Source organism: Thamnophis sirtalis, unplaced genomic scaffold (genome assembly GCF_051295495.1).
Source record: "Thamnophis sirtalis isolate CommonGarterSnake01/CBP01778 unplaced genomic scaffold, rThaSir2_p1.2 scaffold_11, whole genome shotgun sequence".
NCBI lineage: Eukaryota > Metazoa > Chordata > Lepidosauria > Squamata > Natricidae > Thamnophis > Thamnophis sirtalis.
Genome location: NW_028261391.1, coordinates 5,938,822 through 5,957,021, shown reverse-complemented (window position 1 = coordinate 5,957,021; position 18,200 = coordinate 5,938,822). Strand labels below are relative to the sequence as shown.

The 18,200-nt window shown below is 46.5% G+C and overlaps 1 protein-coding gene across 1 annotated transcript; it reads left to right on the top strand.

Moving 5' to 3' along the window:
* Nucleotides 1–1,619: 1,619 nt before the first annotated feature.
* ALG3 (ALG3 alpha-1,3- mannosyltransferase) lies at nucleotides 1,620–16,512 on the top strand. The gene is made up of 9 exons (XM_087725122.1): nucleotides 1,620–1,822; nucleotides 5,248–5,347; nucleotides 6,436–6,583; nucleotides 8,715–8,875; nucleotides 10,711–10,831; nucleotides 11,622–11,827; nucleotides 12,906–12,983; nucleotides 13,266–13,409; nucleotides 16,106–16,512. Exons 1-9 carry the CDS (start codon nucleotides 1,624–1,626, stop codon nucleotides 16,266–16,268), a joined length of 1,320 nt encoding a protein of 439 aa, XP_087581248.1. The 5' UTR covers nucleotides 1,620–1,623; the 3' UTR covers nucleotides 16,269–16,512.
* Nucleotides 16,513–18,200: the final 1,688 nt, after the last annotated feature.

Sequence of the window (18,200 nt, the reverse complement as noted above, 5' to 3'; positions counted from 1 at the left end):
GCAGCGTTTCCTTCTTCAGGTCACAACCATGCATATAATGATGGTTGAAACTCTCAATGGCACTGAAAAAGTGACTCACGACCAGTCCTCATGCTTGCAACCATCGCAGCATCCCCACGATCACATTTCAGCACTTAGTAACTGGCACGTGTTTATGGCAGTTGCAGCATCCAGGAATCGTGTGAACACCAATGGCGACCTTCCCTACCAGCCTCTTATCTAGCAAAGTCAATGCGTGAAGTTAGATTCGCTTAACGACCACATGATTAACTTAACATCTTAACTGAACCATGGCAAAAAAAAGTCCTAAATTGGATGAGATTCACTTAACATTCACCTTGTTTAAATTCTGTAGAGATTCTGAGCCATCCAGGTCATGCTTGTCCCAAAGGTGCTTTTTCAGGAGGCAACTGGACTTCCTTGTTTTTTTTTTCTTTTGCTTCGCTTCTCCTCCAAGAAGCTTCTTCAGCTCTGACAGGATAGTGGGGAATGGAAGTGTAGGAAGTTATCACCCAGCCCTCTCCCAGAAAAATGAAATATCCTAGGAAATATTGAAAAGGCAGAATATTTCTCTGGATGTGAAAAGGAAGAAACATGCTTTAAAAGACAGAATAGCTCCCTGTAGCTTCCTGCCCATCCCCACTTTGTCAATGGGCCATTAAGAAGGCCAAGCCAATCCCTTTACATAACAAAGAGTTCTCCCCTTCAGCTCTAGGGGGGTGGGATTGAGGCATGATAATATTGGCCCTTTACCCAACTCGCCACATGGCATCTGAGAACTCAACCAAACCTGGATTCAAAACGCAGCCTAGAGAGTTGCCCCTGCATGGCTCCATGAGAGTCTGACAACCAATCAGAATACAAGCGCCATTAAACCATCTTTCCAAGCAGCCTCCATGTCTCCAGTGTCTTTTTTCCCCACTTGGGAGCCGAACCCAGAAGGGCATTTCTATCATCAGAAGGATTTATATTCTTTGCAGACAGCCGGTTCGTGACCATAAATCCTTTCATTCCCCATTGTCCTGTCAGAGATGAAGAAACTTCTTGGAGGAGAAGAGAAACGTCTTCAGAAGAAAAAGACTATCTTGAATGTAGAATTAAGGAGAAATTTGTTGACAGTGAAATCAATTAACCAGTGAAATGGCTTGCATTCAGAAGTTGTGGGTCCTCTCCATCACTGGAGGTTTTCAAGAAGAGACTGGACAACCATCTGTATGGAATAAGATAGAGTCTCCAGTATAGAGCAGGGGGGTGGGCTAGAAGACCTCCAAGGTCCCTTTCCAAGTCTTGTTATTCTATTCTGTCTGTTGCCTGGCCTGGTGTTGGTGAAAGTTTGCCCCAAGGTTTTCTTTGCAAAGAATGCGAAGAAAACCAGGAGCAAACTTTCACCAACGCCCCGCTTAGACAGGGGTAGGTGCTGAGCTGGCTCTGTTTGTCCTGCAGCTGGACGGGAGACCACCAGGAAAGCTGTATGCTGCAAGCCCTCCCCGCGTCGCTTCTGAACTGCCGTCGAGGGCGGTAGGGGCGGGGGAGCGGACCCTGCCGCGGCCGGAACTGGCGACGCCGGCCGAGGCCAGTCGGGGGAGCGCTTTGCCGGCGGCACCATCGTATCTGAACGGGGCTATGGCGCCGGCGCCTGGGCCGCGGAGGAAGGGGGTGGCGGCGGCGGGGCCCGGCTCCCCGGTCCTACTCCGGGCTTTACGCCGGGCCTGGCAGGAGAAGCACCTGGTGCTCTTCGAGCCTCGTTTCACCCCGCTGGTGGCCGCCTGCCTCTGCTTGGCCGAAGTGGGGGTCAACCTCTGGGTCATCCAGAGGGTGGCATGTGAGTCGCCGGTGGTGATGGTGGTGGTGGGTGGCTGCCCCTCCTTGGGCATCCCCAAAGGGGTTGGATTCCAGCTCCCATCATCCGCGCAGGCTCGGCAATAAGGGTCTTTTGGGCAGACCCGTTGGGAGGGGGAGGAAGGGAAGGGGCGGGCGAGTGCAGGTAGGGGTCTGCACCGCGAGGTGGGTGGGTGGGTTTATTTGGGTGCGTTGGTAAACCTTGAGGACTAGAACCTTGGAGGGCGGGAGTAGGTAGGCAAGGGGGTGCCCAGAATAGAATTGGAGCCGTGCAGGGTGTATTTTGGGCTGGCCCATTAGTCTAAATCAGTGTTTGGCAACTTTAAGATGTATGGACTACAACTCCCAGGATCTCCCAGCCAGCTGTGTCGGCTGGGGGATTCTGGGAGTTGCAGTCCATGCATCTTAAAAGTTGCTAAAGTTGACAAACGCTGGTCTAAACTGCTGTGCCCTTATCCCCTGTGAGAGCGTGACAATCCCGGCATTCCATGGTGTATTATTTTGTTTACACATGGTACAATGAGATTAAATGCCCATTATTATTACTACTACAACTACGAATACTATTATTATTTAAGTATAGAATAGAATAAATTAGAATTAGAATTCTTTCATTGGCTAAGTGTGATTGGACACACAAGGAATTTGTCTTTGGTGCATAGGCTCTCAATGTGACATAAAAAGACAACATACATTCATCAAGAATCACAAGATACAGCACTTAATGATAGTCTTAGGGTACAAATAAGCAATCGGGAAACCATATCAAAATAAATCAATATAAATTGTAAGAATACAAGCAACAAAGTTACAGGTGATAGGAACGACGAGAAGACTAATAATAATAGTAATGCAATCTTAGTGAATGGTTCAATTAAAATAATTTAATGCCAAAATTATTGCTAATAAGATTGGAAGAAATACGTCCTTTTTCCCTGCCTGTAATTTTGAAGAAAATCACAATTTTAATCCGGCATTGTGCTTGGATTCTTTTTCTATTAAAACTAAATGGCTGGAAACCAAATCTTGTAAGTAAGTTGGATCTCTTTATCTAGGATTGCAGGCTGTGTGAAGAACACCCGGGGAGGAAAAAGGGACATTCAGATGTTAACGTATCTTGAAACCAGTTTTTCAGAGGGTTTTCCCCCCCCCCTCCCAAGACCACCTGTCTTTGGGGCATTCGCACAAGCTGTCGAAGTTAGCTACTTGAATATAGAGGGGGAAAGTCTGTGGCAGTAAGAAAAGTTGGACGGTGAACCTATTTCCAAAGAAGGCAGGGGGTTACTCTTCAGTGGGCAGCTTGGACGGCCATCAGTCCAGGTTGATTTAATTTAGATTAAATCACACTGAGGAAGTGCGTCTGTGTGTGCATGCACGCACATTTGACAATCTCTCTGGTCCTTTCCCACCCTTGTGGCTTTTGTACATACACTAAACTTAATATTCACATTAGACATTTTTACAACATAGCAAGTGTGTGCGAACCGAGTTTCTTTTATTAGTTTACCGTATTGGATCAGTGCTGAAAATGCGTTAATCCAATAACCTGGCTAGGTGTGTTGGTGAACATAACTGGCATCATTCTGTTGTCAAAGGAAATGCGAATTCATGAAAAATCATGAAACTAGTTTTGTGAGCGCTGCGCTGAGGGCATGTCAAATTTTTCAACTTTCCATTTCCAAATATTAGGGTTGTTACATGCCTTGGGAATTGTAAAGATATTTTGATTAATATAATGGAGATGTGCTTGGTAAGTAACTACATAAATATCATAACTTTTTAACATTTTGGTTGTTTCATTTGCATCGTGCATACAGAGACCATGCAAACTTAAATTTTCGGTCAATTTAATCAGTAGTATCTCAGCATTAATAGGTGGCTCAGTGGCTAAGAGGCTGAGCTTGTCGATCAGAAAAGTCGGCAGTTCGGCGGTTTGAATCCCTAGCGCCGCGTAACGGGGTGAGCTCCCGATACTTGCCCCAGCTTCTGCCAATCTAGCAGTTTGAAAGCATGTAAAAATGCAAGTAGAAAAATCGGAACCACCTTTGGTGGGAAGGTAACAGCGTTCCGTGCACCTTCGGCATTTTGTCATGCCAGCCACATGATCACGGAGACATCTTCGGACGGCGCTGGCTCTTCGGCTTTGAAATGGAGATGGGCACCGCCTCCTAGTGTCGGGAACGACTAGCACATATTTCCAAGGGGAACCTTTACCTATCTCAGCATTGCATACACCAGTGTTTTTCAATGTTGCCAACTTTTAAGATGTGTGGACTTCAGTTCTCAGAATTCTCTGGCCAGCATATTGGCAGCTGAATTCTAGGAATTCAAGTCCATACACTTTAAAATTGCCAACATTGAAAAACACTGTTCCACTCCTATTCCTATTCAACTACTAACTTTCTGCTAGTTTCTAAAAATGATACATAGAAATTCTGGCCTTGAATTTGGCTTTTCCAAGGGCCAAGCAAAAATTGGAATAGTCCTTTTTGAGGTTGAAATGTTTCCAGTAAGACCTCAAAATCCTTCCTGTAAGATCGGAAAGAGTCTTTCGGTGCCAAGGTATGCCTGGGTTGAAGTATTTTATATTCTACCCCTCCAGGGAACTGCATCATACATTGAACACAAATGCATGCTACATTGTATCATCACAATTGCAGTTTGTCAATTTGTTTGGGAAATGTTAGTTTTGCGTTCAACACCAGCAACAATGACTTTTGCTAAAAAGCTAAAGAGAGAAATGCAAAATAAATAAAAACCCATCACCTGTCTTTTGGGCTACTGAAAACTAGTCCAAAGCAGAATTATGTATTTTAGCAGGAGAAAACGGGCAGACACTGGGCGCATTTTGATTACCTGAACTTGGCTCTGGGAGGGTGAAATCAAAGAGAACAGATCTTTCAGGCTACTGTATTTTTCGGACTATAAGACACACCGGTGTATGAGACACACCAAGATTTCGAAGAGGTAAGAAAATAAAGTTTTTGTCCTCCCTGGCCCTCAGTGCAGGCTTCAGCAGAGCTGGGGGGAAGGCAAAAACTCCCCCGCTTTAGTGGAAAACGGGCTGTTTTTCACAAAAACGGAGGCGTTTTTGCTTTTGCCCAATCCTGCTGAAGCTTGCATAGTGCTGCTGGGGGCTGGGGTAAGACAAAAACGTCTTGTTTTTTGCAAAAATGAGATGCAAGGGCAGGGCTTCGGGAGCCAAAAAATGGCTGTATTCAGTGTATAAGACGCACCCACATTTCCACGCTCTTGGGGAGGGGGAAGGTGCATCTTATACTCCAAAAAATACGGTATTTTATTTATATTTCCTATTTCTTAACTGCCCATTTCCTTTAGAGTTCTTGGAGACCCCCAGACCTTGTTAAGGCAGCTGAACTGATGAACGTCTGTGCACTTTCCCCACAGATACCGAGATCGACTGGAAAGCTTACATGGATGAAGTGGAGGGCGTGGTGAACGGGACCCTGGATTACACCCAACTAAAGGGGGACACGGGACCCCTTGTGTGAGTACCTATAATCTTCCAACCTTGCTGAGAGTCTTGTGGATCCATCATCATCATCATTACCACCACCAACAACCTAATTTATCAAACTTGTATGGCAGCCATGATTCTGGATAGCTCACAACAATCAAATTACATTGCAGGTAGTCCTCGACTTAGCACCATTCATTTAGTGACTATTCAAAGTTACAGCGGTGCTGAAAAGAAATTGCGGGAGGGGGGAAAAGGGGAATGTAGGGGGAGCAAAAATGACTCGTGGCCATTTTTCACACTTTTAATTGTCGTAGCATCCTAGTGGTCATGTGATCAAAATTCAGACACTTGGCAACTGACTCATATTTATGACAATTGCATGGTCCCGGGGTCATGTGATCACCTTTTGCAACCTTCTGACAAGCCAAGTCAAGCGGGGGCCACCTAGATGTTGGGGGAAGCTCGTTCCAGAGAGCAGGTGCTGCTGTAGAGAAAGTGCATTTTTGGGGTCTCGATATACGACATTGTTTAATCGAAGGAACCCCACAGGATTGAATTGGCAGGCTGATAGCCAGTCAAATAACCAAGTTTGATGCCAGATAGGTATTGTGAGTCATTTTTCCTTGGAAAAATGAACCAGGACATACTAAGTGTCAGGCATGTCCCATTTGAGCATTTAGAAAAGAAAGACCCTTGACTCCATCCGTAGCGTAAGATGTAACCCACTTTACCAAAGGGGGTACAGCATAAGCAAAGCTGGACCTGAATATTCCTGCTCAAAACCTGCCTTTTCCCCAATTCCCACGCCTTTCCCCTCTTGACCAGTTTGTGAGTGTCCAATAATATTCCAATTTAGTTTGGTGGTAACCACTTTAAAATTTGGCACCTCTTTGCTGTAGTTTTGCATTGCGTTCTCACATTTCATGTCCTTGGACACATTGGTCTGTACCAGATTGGCACCTTTGCTTCCCCCTACATTCTCCCCCCCCCCCTGGCAATTTATGGCAGGATGCCAGCAAAGCAGGCTGAAACTTTTACAACGGCAGACGTGACACCAAGGAAGTTTCTCTTTCCTGCTTCTTTAAATCCTCCCCTTTCTCTCTCCCCCATTGCAGGTATCCTGCTGGCTTTGTTTACATCTTCATGGGTCTGTATTATGCCACCGACCGAGGCACCAACATCCGCCTGGCACAGTACTTCTTTGCCACCCTGTACCTGGCCACCCTGCTGCTCGTTTTCTGCATCTACAGCCGCACCAATAAGGTTTGGGGCCGTAATGGGATTTCTGGAAGCATTAAGGAGGATCTTCTTTCCTGTTGCGGGTCCATCCCAACCCCGGGAAGACTGTACTGCGTAGGGCCTAAAGGCAAAGGATTAATGGGAGCAGGTCCCTTGCAGGGAGGGAGAACTCTAGGAAATGCCATCGCTCAAGTCACACATTATTCCTTCTATGGAATTTCTGGTGTACAGTGCACACAGCAAGTGAAGGCAGAAAGAAATATTTGCTGCCCCAAAGTAATACAGGGATCCTTTTCTGCTGATGGTGTTTAACTTTTGGCAGAAACACTCCCCCCCCCCCCCCCCCGGGCAGTGCTCTCACTTAAGGATGAGGATGGTTGGCTTAATGACCATCATTCTTTAAAATCAGGTCCGTCATGCAATGCTCCATTTTATAATCGCTCACAGTCGTAAATTGAGAACTACCTGTGACACTGTGAAATTGGTGTGAATTTCCCCCTCCCTGAATTTTCAGGCCTCCCTGCTTTTGTGCTGAAGGGTTATACATAAATCCCTGCATTGGACCCAAAAGAAAAGTTGCTACGCCTGGTCAAGTCAAGGTGGAGTCTCCTTGTGTTGATTTTGCCTCCTGGTGAATGGAGGGGCACCTGCCTTTATGTGATGGGGCTACATAAGAGGGATTGTTTCTTTTTAGATTCCAAGTCTTAAGCTACAGCTGTGTGATTTCCCAGTGACCTCCCATCCAGTAATTAGAACCCACCCTGTTTAGTTACCGTGTTTTTCGGATTATAAGACACACCTTTTTCCCTCCAAAAAGAAACTGAAAATCTGGGTGCATCTTATACACTGAATGCAGCATTTTTTGCCTCCCCCCCCACGCTTCACCAAAATGGCCGTGCATAGCTTTTAGAAGGCTTTCAGAGAGCTCCTGGGGGCTGGGGAGAGCAGAAATGAGTGAAAAGCGGGCCGCTCAGCAGCACTCTATAAGCTTCCTAAAGGCTATTCATGCCCTTTTTATTTTTTTATTTTTTTTACAAAAAACGGGGCTGTTTTTGTGAAAAACGGGCTGTTTTTTGCTCGTTTTTGGCCCACTCCACTCCCCAGGAGCACTCTGCACGCCCCCTAAGGTTTATTCATGCCCTTTTTTTGAAGAAGAAAAAAAAACAGGGCCGTTTTTGTGAAAAATGGGCTGTTTTGGGGAGGTTTCCAGGGTGCAAAAACTTTTTTTTAAATTTTCCTCTTCAAAACCTTGGTTCACCGACAAAAGGGCGAACGACAAAACCGTGCCCGACTAAACCTCGTCGCTGATGTCATCAACAGGGCGACAACAGCGCGGAGACAGAAGCACGCTGTAAACCCTAAACCTAAGCTTAACCCCCCTAAACCTAATCCTAAACCTAACCCTAAACCTAACCCTTAACCTAACCCTAAACCCAACCCTAATCCTAACCCTTAACCTAACCCTAAACCTAATCCTAACCCTTAACATAACCCTAACCCTAACCCTAACCCTTAACCTAACCCTAAACCTAAACCTTACCTTAAGTTGAATCAGCTTTCTTTCAACGTGCTATTTAAAGCGCCCTTCTTTCTCTGCGCTGGCTGTTGTCGCCGCATTGATGACGTCAGCGACGCGGTTTAGTCGGGTGCGGTTTTGTCGTTCGCCCTTTTGACGGGTCACGAAAACCTTGCTGCGTCTTATACTCTGGCGCGTCTTATACTCCGAAAAAAACGGTATTTAAATAGCAGCCCGATTTAGAGACGTGCTGCCACCTACGGTGACCAGTTCCACAGCCTTGTCAAAGAAGAGCCCACGGGGGGCTCTTATGGGGGTTGAAAGAAATGAGGCTTTCTGCACAGACAAGAAATGGGGGTGTTCCATTAAGCGAACCAGTTGGGAATACAGACCACAGTTGAGCCCAAAATACGAGCCAATTGCCAAACAATCTGAATTTTGATCACGGGACCATGGGGATGTTGCAGTGGCAGTCTCTAAGTGTGAAAAACGGTCACAACTGACAATTTTCAGTGCCGTTGTAACTTCGAACGGTCACTAAACAAACTGTTGTAAGTCGAGGACTAGCTGTATTGCTCACTCTGATCTCTGTCTCAGCTGCCTTAGTGGTCTGACTCCTCACTGCCCCGTCTTCCCCAGGTGCCCCCCTATGTGTTCTTCTTCATGTGCTGTGCCTCCTACCGCATCCACTCCATTTTCGTCTTGCGCCTCTTCAATGACCCGGTGGCCATGGCAATCCTTTTCCTGGCTGTCAATCTCTTCCTGGAGGATCGCTGGTCCTGGGGCTGCTTCTGCTTCAGGTGAGCTCTCCCTTTGGGGGTGGGTGGGTGGGTGGGCAAAGCAGCATCTTGAAAGGGCATCTCTTGGGTAACCTGGCTCACCTCAAACTTGGAAGGCTGAGATTCATCCCCTGGCAGAAGGGCCTTTGGCCTCCTTCCCGAACCTCTTCCTTTCTGTTCTGACCGAGGCTTCCCAAGAGCATGAAACAAACTCCTGGTCCCGACAAAAGCCCCTTTTCTTCTGCTCCTTCACATCCAGCAAAGTCTTTCAAGGGAGGATTTACAGTCACAGACCTTATCTGACTTGGAGAGCTGCCAATATCTGCAAAACATGGCAAGGAATCTCAGAGAATCACAAACCAATTAAGCGAACTAATTGACTCCTGCAAACTCCACTCCCCTTTCGCTCCTCTTTTATTTCCTCTGGGAGGGGCCATTCATCGTCCACCTGTGGCCTTCCTCCCAAGTCGACCTCTGTTCTTTAGCTCTTCCCTTTGTCTGGCAACTCTGCGAATGCACACACTGGGAACAGGCTTCAGCTGTTCGTCTGCCTCATTGATGTCTTGACTCCGAAAGCAGCTGTAACTGTCGGATGGCCCTGCCCCCCTCTGCCTCCGACAAAGAGCCCTCATCAGAGCCTTCCCCAGATTCCAGGACTGGCCCAACCTCCTCACTGTCCGAATCTGCTGCCAGCTCCACTGGGCGCTGGTGAGCCACAACACATCCCTCATCAGTCAGATCCTCTGTTTTTCATCAGTTGCTCACGGTGAAAAAGCTTCCCCCTTTTGGGCTAGAGCAGAGATTTCCCACCTTTGCAATTTTAAGGAATTGTGGACTTCAATTCCCAGAATTCCTCAGCCGGAAATGGGTGGTAACCCTCAGAGGCCTTGTCATGCAGAAGACTTTCATTGGCTGCCTTCCCTTCAGTTGTTCAACATCCCAGGGTTTATTAAATATATATGCTGCCCGTCTGACTCTCAAGTCTCTCTCTCAGGATGACTTAAAAAGCACCAAAGCATTATTAAACGTTCAGCGTTACAAATCGAAATGTGAAAACCAAAGGAGACCGGTACTGGCCTTAGCATTGCTTTACCACACTTTTTTGGGGCCAAACATTTTGATTTTTGGTAAAAATTCACCTTTGTTGCTTCCTGAGCAACGTATATCTCTTGCCTCAGGCTCAGTTCCTCTCCCCCCACCCTTGTATTCTGTTCGCGATTTAGGCTGAGTTCATATAATGCCAAGCCAGAACTGATATGGCTTATGATGATTTTATTTGATGAAATATAAGCCAACAGGGAGGAGCAGAGATTGTCTCTGGTTGTTGCTTGGGTGGTGTTTAATAGCACTTAGCAATAGCGTTTAGACTTATATACCGCTTCACAGTGCTTTACAGCCCTCTCTAAGTGGTTTACAGAGTCAGCATATTTGCCCCCAACAATCCAGGTCCTCATTTTACCATCCTCAGAAGGATGGAAGGCTGAGTCAACCGGAAGGAAGGAGGGAGGGAGGGAGGGCAGTAGCAACAGCACTTAGACTTATATACTGCTTCATAGTGCTTTACAGCCCTCTCTAAGTGGTTTACAGAGTCAGCATATTTGCCCCCAACAATCTAGGTCCTCATTTTACCCACCTCGGAAAGATGGAAGGCTGAGTCAACTTTGAGCCTGGTGAGATTCGAAGTGCCAAATTGCAGGCAGCCGGCAGGCAGCAGAAGTAGCCTGCAGTACTGCCCTCTAACCACTGCGCCACCTCAGCTCTTAAGCACAAATGTAGGCTACAGAGCTGCTTTGGATGCGAATGGAGCTAGTAAGGACCACACCCACCTAACACACTTCCTGTTTTTCGCCTTTCAGCCTGGCTGTGTCTGTCAAAATGAACATCCTCCTCTTTGCGCCGGGCCTTCTCTTCCTTCTCCTCCGGCGCTTTGGCCTGCGAGGGGCCATCCCAAAGCTGACCATCTGTGCAGTCCTTCAGGTAAGTGGAGGAGAGGCCGCTGCTCAGGGCCAGAGCACCTGCGTTTTTTGCGCCAAGATTTGGTGGTGAGGCCGGGAAGGGCTGCCTAAGAGGCCTGACTCCATAAATGGCCTGTGTGTGCAAATGGTGCCATACCGGGGCCTTTATCTCACAACGGCACCCTACACCATTCCTTTGATACGGAAAGGCTTCAGGATTTTAGTTCATGTGGAAAGCCGTTTGTCTGGGTCAGTTGATTTGATAATTATGCTAAAACAAAATTCCCTTCCTTCTTTCTTTTTTCCCTTCCTTCCTTCCTCCCCTTCCTCTTTTCTTTTTTCCCTTCTTTTCTTCCATCCTCTCCTTCCTCTTTTCTTTTTTCCTTCCTTCCTTCCCTTTTTCCCTTCCTTCCTTCCTTCTTCCCCTTCCTCTATCTTTTTCCTTCTTTCCTTCCTACCTTCCTTCTCTTTCTTTCCCCCTTCCTTCCTTCCTCCCCTTCCTCTCTCTCTCTCTCTCTCTGAATGTTGTGGTTTTGTTTTTAAAGTGTTGTCTTTGTCTAGTTTTCCCCCTTTCCCTTGTCTATTGTGAGCTGCCCAGAGTCCTTCAGGAGTGGGCGGCATACAAGACAAATCAAATCAAATCAAAAATCAAATCAAACCTCTCTCATTTTTCCCTCTCTCTTTCCCCCCCTTCCTCCTTCAAGATTGTATTTGAGCAACCAACTTTATTAGAGATTGTCTAATAGTAGAGCAAGAAAACCTGGATGACCGAGGATCTCCATAAACATTGGGAGCTTGTGTGTCTCTTTCAGGTGGTCCTGGCCTTGCCCTTCCTGATGGAGAATCCCGTGGGGTACCTGTCCCGTTCCTTTGATTTGGGTCGTCAGTTCCTCTTCAAGTGGACCGTAAATTGGAGGTTCTTGCCCGAAGAAGTTTTCCAACACCGGGCTTTTCACCTGGCGCTCTTGGTCCTCCACTTCACAGCCCTGGCTTTCTTTGCATTAAACAGGTGGCACAGGTGAGAAGTGGCAGTTGGTGGGGAAGGATCTTGGGATTCCCTCAGGCTTTAAGAGAATAACAGAGTTGGGAGGGACCTTGGAGGTCTTCTAGTCCAGCCCCCTTCTCAAGCACACCATTCCAGACATGGCTGTGTGGTGATCTGCCAGTGCCAGAATCGGACAGTGAGGAGGTTGGGGAGGAAGATGGGCCAGTCCTGGAGTCTGGAGAAGGCTCTGATGAGAGCTCTGCGTCGGAGGCAGAGAGGGGGCCATCCGACAGTTATCAGTCGGCTTTGGAGTCGGACATCAGTGGGGCAAAAGAACAACTGAGCCTGTTCCCAATGTGCACATGCGCAGGAGAAGGGAACTGCTAAGGAACAAGGTCCAACTTGGGAGTAAAGTCACAGGTGGATGGTGAATGGCCCCTCCCATAGGAAATAAGAGAGGAGCAAAAGGGGAGTGGGCTTTTGCAGGAAACAATCCATTCGATCGTTAGATTCATTTCAGGAATGTGAAGATCTGTCCGTGAACATCAGAGACTCTGTGCCCGGTCTTTCCTTACACAGCACCTCATTTGGAAAATATTTACATGGCAGCCTTCCAAGCTAGATAAGGTCTGTAGTCATAACTATTCCTGTGAAAGACTGTTTGCCAGGCCTTTCCTGGATGTGAATGAGAGGAATTCACATTCGTTTAATAAAAGGGGTTTGGTTGGGACCAGGACTCTGCCTCGTGCTTTTGGGGGAAGCCTAGGTCAGAACAGGCTGTCTGTCCAATCTCTTCTTAAACGCCTCCATGATGGACCACCTACAACTTCTGGAGCATGGTTCATTCATTCCTTATTGGAACACTGCTATCATGTCATCCCTGGTCCTTCCTTTTCTACTTTGATGGGAGTAATTTTAAATTTTCTACCAAGGCCCTCAGGGAGAGAAATATATTTTTGTTGCACTTGTGTTGGATTTGTCTTCATGTATCAAGTCAACAGTTCTGGAACTAAAGCAGGCATCACCCCAGGATCCCATATATAGATGAGGCTAATCCTGGCAAATAATCCACCACGAAACTAACTAACTTTTTCTTACTGGTCCCCTACAGATCTGATGAAAGCATCTTGAGCCTGTTAAAGGATCCAGCCAAGAGGAAGATCCCTCCAGAACCCCTCTCAGCAAATCATATCCTTTCACTAAAAGTGAAGTTTTCTTATTTGGTGGATGTTAGGGAAGAGTTGATTACTCAGTTATGGTCCAGGGATGTCCAACCTTAGCAACTTTGACACTTGTGGACTTCAACTCCCAGAATTCCCCAGACAGCTGTGCTGGCTGGAAAATTCTGGGAGTTGAAGTCCACAAGCCTCAAAGTTGCTAAGGTTGGCATAGTTCCAACATCCATTGCAATGTTGTTAATAGTCCTGTGTGAATTTTGCACTGTGCAATCTTTCCTTAACTGAAAGCCACAGGTCATTTTCCCTCTCTTTACCTCTAATTTCATTGGTGTTTGCTTCAGCCGTTCCTTGCATTACCAGTTCTACGTCTGGTATTTTCACACCCTGCCCTACCTGCTCTGGTGCACGCCGCCCAAGAAGCTGGGCCACCTACTGAAGTAGGTATCTTCCAGGACCTGGGAGGTGGGGTGGTGGAGCAGGGGTGAAATTCAGCAGGTTCTGGAGAACCAGTAGCAGAAAATTTGAGTGGTTCGGAGAACTGGCAAATACTACCTCTGGCTGGCCCCAGAGTGTGGTGGGAATTTAGATTTTATAGTATCCTTCCCCTGGAGTGTGATGGGAATGGAGATTTTGCAGTATCCTTCCCCTGGAGTGGGGAGGAAATGGAGATTTTGCAGTATCCTTTCCCTGGAGTGGGGAGGGAATGCAGATTTTGCAGTATCCTTCCCCTTCCACGGCCACAAAGCCACACCCACAGAACCGGTAGAAAAAAAAAATTGAATTTCACTACTGGTGGGGAAAGCTAGAAGGCAAGGATCTTTTATCATATTTCAGAGTCTCTTCAAATACGCCAGCTTGTTCTCTTCATACTGGGAACCTAGGTGTGGGGGTGGGGTGGATGTTGCGAGCTGCATTGCTGGTTTCAGTGGAAGTGTGTTTGTGTGTCTGGTTTTGTCTGTCCCTCTGTGTGTATCAGCAGTTATCCAGCCACTGAGATTTCTGAACAATTCCTTCCCTGCCCCCAAGAGAAGGAGGTGCAGGTAATCCTCGACTTAACAACAATTCGTTTAGTGACGGTTCAGAGTTAGAACAGCACCGAAAAAAAGCAATGTCCCCCCCTTTTTCAGACTTAAACGATCTTTGTTGCATCCCCATGGTCACATGATCAAAATTCAGACCCTTGGCAACTGGCTCGTATTTATGATGGTTGCAGGGTCTGGGGGGTGGGGTGGGGTGGGGTGTCATGTGATCCCCTTTTGCGACAAGCCAAGTCAGTGGGGAGGCCGGATTCACTTAACAACCATCTTTCTAACGTAACATCTTCAGTGATTCACTTAGCAAGTATGACAAGAAGGGTCAAATTGGGGCAAAACTCACCTAACAAATGTCTCACTTAGCAACATAAATGTTGGGCTCAGTTACGGTCATAAGTCGAGGACTGTCTGTACTTAAGATTCAGCTATCCACCCCCCCTTTTTTAAATTTTTACCTAAAGACAGATCAGTTTTCTCCCCAATTGGTAATTTAAGGTTAAACACACATAGACACCCATCAAACTGGTGCCCAAATTAGAAATACAGGCAGTCCACAACAGCCATTTGTTTAGTGACCAAAGTTATGGCACTGAAAAAAGTGATGTATGACTGGTCCTCACACTTACAACGGCATCCACACACATGATCAAAATTTGGGTGCTTGGCAACCAATGTGTTTTTATGACAGTTGCAGTGTCCTGTAATTATGTAATTATCACTATTTACAACCTGCCCAACCGGCTTCCAACAAGCAAAATCAAGTGGGGAGATTCACTTAATAACTGAATGATTCACTTAACGACTGCAGCGATTTACTTCACTAACAAAAAGTTGTAAAATTAGGCATGAATCACTTAACAAATGCCTTGCTTAGAGATAGAAATTATGAATCCCAATTATTCAGGATTACCTGTAAAACCTCAAATTTGTGAGCTTGGGGATTTGAGGAAGAGATGACTAATATTTCAAAATAGTACCAGCCAACCAAATCAAATATAATCTTGTAGGAGGGAAAAAATAGCACCGAACAAACTTAAATTTAATATCAAATGCCTTGCAGTAACTAAGGCAATTTTTACCAGATGTCTAAAGTAGAAGTGTTTAAAAATAATAGAACTCGACTGAGGCAGATTGGGAACAAAATGGCTGTTCCATTTAAAATAGTATCTGGAGACAACTCAATTTCAGAAGTTCCAACGGTGCTTTTTGCAAGAGGCAAGTGGACTTTCTTCATTTTTTTTCTTGGAAGACATTTCGCTTCTCATCCAGGGAGTTTCTTCAGTTCTTCCAGAAGCTTCTTGGATGAGAAGTGAAATGTCTTCGAGGGAAAAAAAGCAAAGAAAATCCTGTTGCCTCTTGAAAAAGCCCTTTTGGGACAAACCACGACCTGGATGACTGACAATCTCCATAGATATCCAGTTTAAGAAGCTTGCCTTAAGTATGAAAAACGGCCATAAGTCACATTATTCAGTGCTGTGGTAACTTCAGTCACTAAACGAGTCACTAAATGTGGAGGACTACCTGTAAGGTTAACATGGGAGGGAAAAGAAGGCCCTTTGCTTGCATGTGACAGAAATAGCCTCTTTATTTCCAGGTGACTCAATGAAGTCTCGGAAATCCATCTATCCTGCATTTAGTGTACATACTAGCCGATAATCCGGCATTGCCTGGGGATTTATTTACAGGGAGAAAATGTCCGGACCAAACGTGTTGGATTTTCCCCCTTACCAGAGGGAGCCCCCTTGTGGAGTACTGTGAAGCCGTTACCACGGCAACTCCACTGCGCTACACAGTAGAATCTATTTTACGGCAGTACAGTAGAAGCCATTTTAAGGCACAACAGGCTGTATCTTAACAGAACACACACCCCAAGGGGTTTTAGGAGTGTCTTACCCCACAGTATTTGTTTCCAGAGAGTAAGTCATCCGTTATGGAGTTATGCTGGAACATACACACACAAATACAGCCATTTATATATATATATATAGATATTCACTGCAACGGGGAATAACAGGAAAACTCCTTCCTTTCCTATTAGCAGGTAAATCGCCTTTTTTAGTGCTTTAGCTAAATCATGGTTTTTTTTCTCTTGCCTCTAGAGTGCTTCTCCTAGGTTTAGTCGAACTCTCGTGGAACACATATCCCTCGACGGTTTACAGCTCAGCTTCTCTCCATGTGTGTCATGGGATCATCCTTCTGCAGCTCTGGTACGGGACAATGTCTTCCCCGGAGGAGGAGAAACCATTGAAAAAGGTGGAATGAAAACGACTTCAGAAGGAAGAGGGACAATTAAGAATTCGGATTAAGATTGGCCATTGCTGAGGACAACTGACCAGGGCCCTGTTTGCAGACCTGCCCGGTGCCAGATGTGCATGCTGGGCGATGCCCTGCCTTCTCTTCCCTGGGCCTCAAGGGCGATGCCGAATGGGAATTGGCAGAGCTGATCGTCACAGCAAAGATCATGTGGAATATCTTGAATAAAGGACAGTAATGGTTCGATAACAAGGCTTCGCTTGGCTGTAATTTATGGATTGTCATAGGACGTGATATCCTCCAGAGCAGCGGGCACCAACTGGTGGTCTGTGGACCACTGGTGGCCCATGAGAAAATTTTGGTGGTCTGCATTTTTTATATTGCACTAAATCAGGGGTCCTCAAAGGAGGGCCCCCTGGGACGGATACTTGCAATGAACGCTTGTGTTGCTGCAGAGTGTCTCCCCCTTTGGGGTCTTTTTGTGTGGGTTGGAGGGGGGCAGAAATTCCGACTTGGGGTCTGCTTCAGTCTTCTGGTGGGGGGCTTTGGGCGAAGGCTGGAGGGAAGGGCCGCTGGTGGCGAAGAGCTGGAGGACCTCGTTCCAATGGGACTATATCATGGCCTGAAACTGGCTGACCATCCTGCTGAGCCTCCAAGCGCCTTGCATTAGCAATAGCAGTTAGACTTATATACCGCTTCATAGGGCTTTCAGCCCTCTCTAAGCGATTTACAGAGTCAGCATATCGCCCCCAACAACAATCCGGGTTCTTGTTTTACCCACCTCGGAAGGATGGAAGGCTGAGTCAACCCTGAGCCGGTGAGATTTGAACAGCCGAACTGCAGAACTGCAGTCAGCTGAAGTAGCCTGCAGTGCTGCATTTAACCACTGCGCCACCTTTCCAAGCTCCCTCCGCTTGGAAAGCCTATGCTCATAGTCCTCAGTGAGGAGCTTCTGCTGACTCTCTTTCTCTGTCAGATCCAATTTGAACTCAGTTGTTTTGCCAACTCTCTCTCCTGGTGGCTGCTCAGCTCCAGCAACTGCTTCCTCTTGGGGCCCTAAGGAGCCCGGGCGGGGAGGGGAGGGGTGACGAGTAGAGGCTGGCAAAATGCCCCTCGATGTGAGGGACATCAAGTTGGCCATGCCCATCCAGTCACATGACCACATAGCCACGCCCACCCAGCCAGTCATTAAGCAGATCTTATTAGTGGTCCACAAGATTTAAAATTATCAATTGAGTGGTCCCTGAGGTCTGAAAGGTTAGTGAGCCCTGCTCTGGAGTCTGTTTTTATTTTAATTGAGATTTTGGCTTTTTAATATCGACCAAGCAGACTTCCCATGAGTTGTGGCAAGTCAGAGCAAGGTTTTTATAAGATCCCCTGTTGCAAATCGTGCCCTCTAGTAGTACAGGTAGTCCTCAAATTACGACCACGTTTGAGTCCAAAATGACAGGTTAAGTGACTTTTGGCTCCATTTTATGACCTTCCTTGCCACAGTTGTTAAGTGAAATCACTGCAGTTGTTAAGTTGGTAACACGGTAGTTAAGTGAACCTGACTTTTCCATGACTTGGCTTGTCAGAAGATTGCCAAAAGGGATCTCATGACCACAGGACACTGCAACCGTCATAAATATGAGTCAGTTGCCCAGTGCCCGGCTTTTGATCACGTGACCATGGAGATGCAGCAATGGTTGTAAGTGTGAAAAACGGTCATGTCACTTTTTAGTGCTATTGTAACTTTGGCCACTAAACAAACTGTTGTAAGTTGGGGACTACCTATAGTCTACTTGTTGTATTGTAATAGGAAGCTATTTAATAATAAGACAGGGTTTTATTTTCTTTTGACCCCCCGAAATAACCGCTTGGCCTTATTTTTGGGGTGGTATTGTTATTTTTGAGCTGCAGGTGGCGGCAAGCGTGGTCACCTCACGGCTGCTGCTGTGT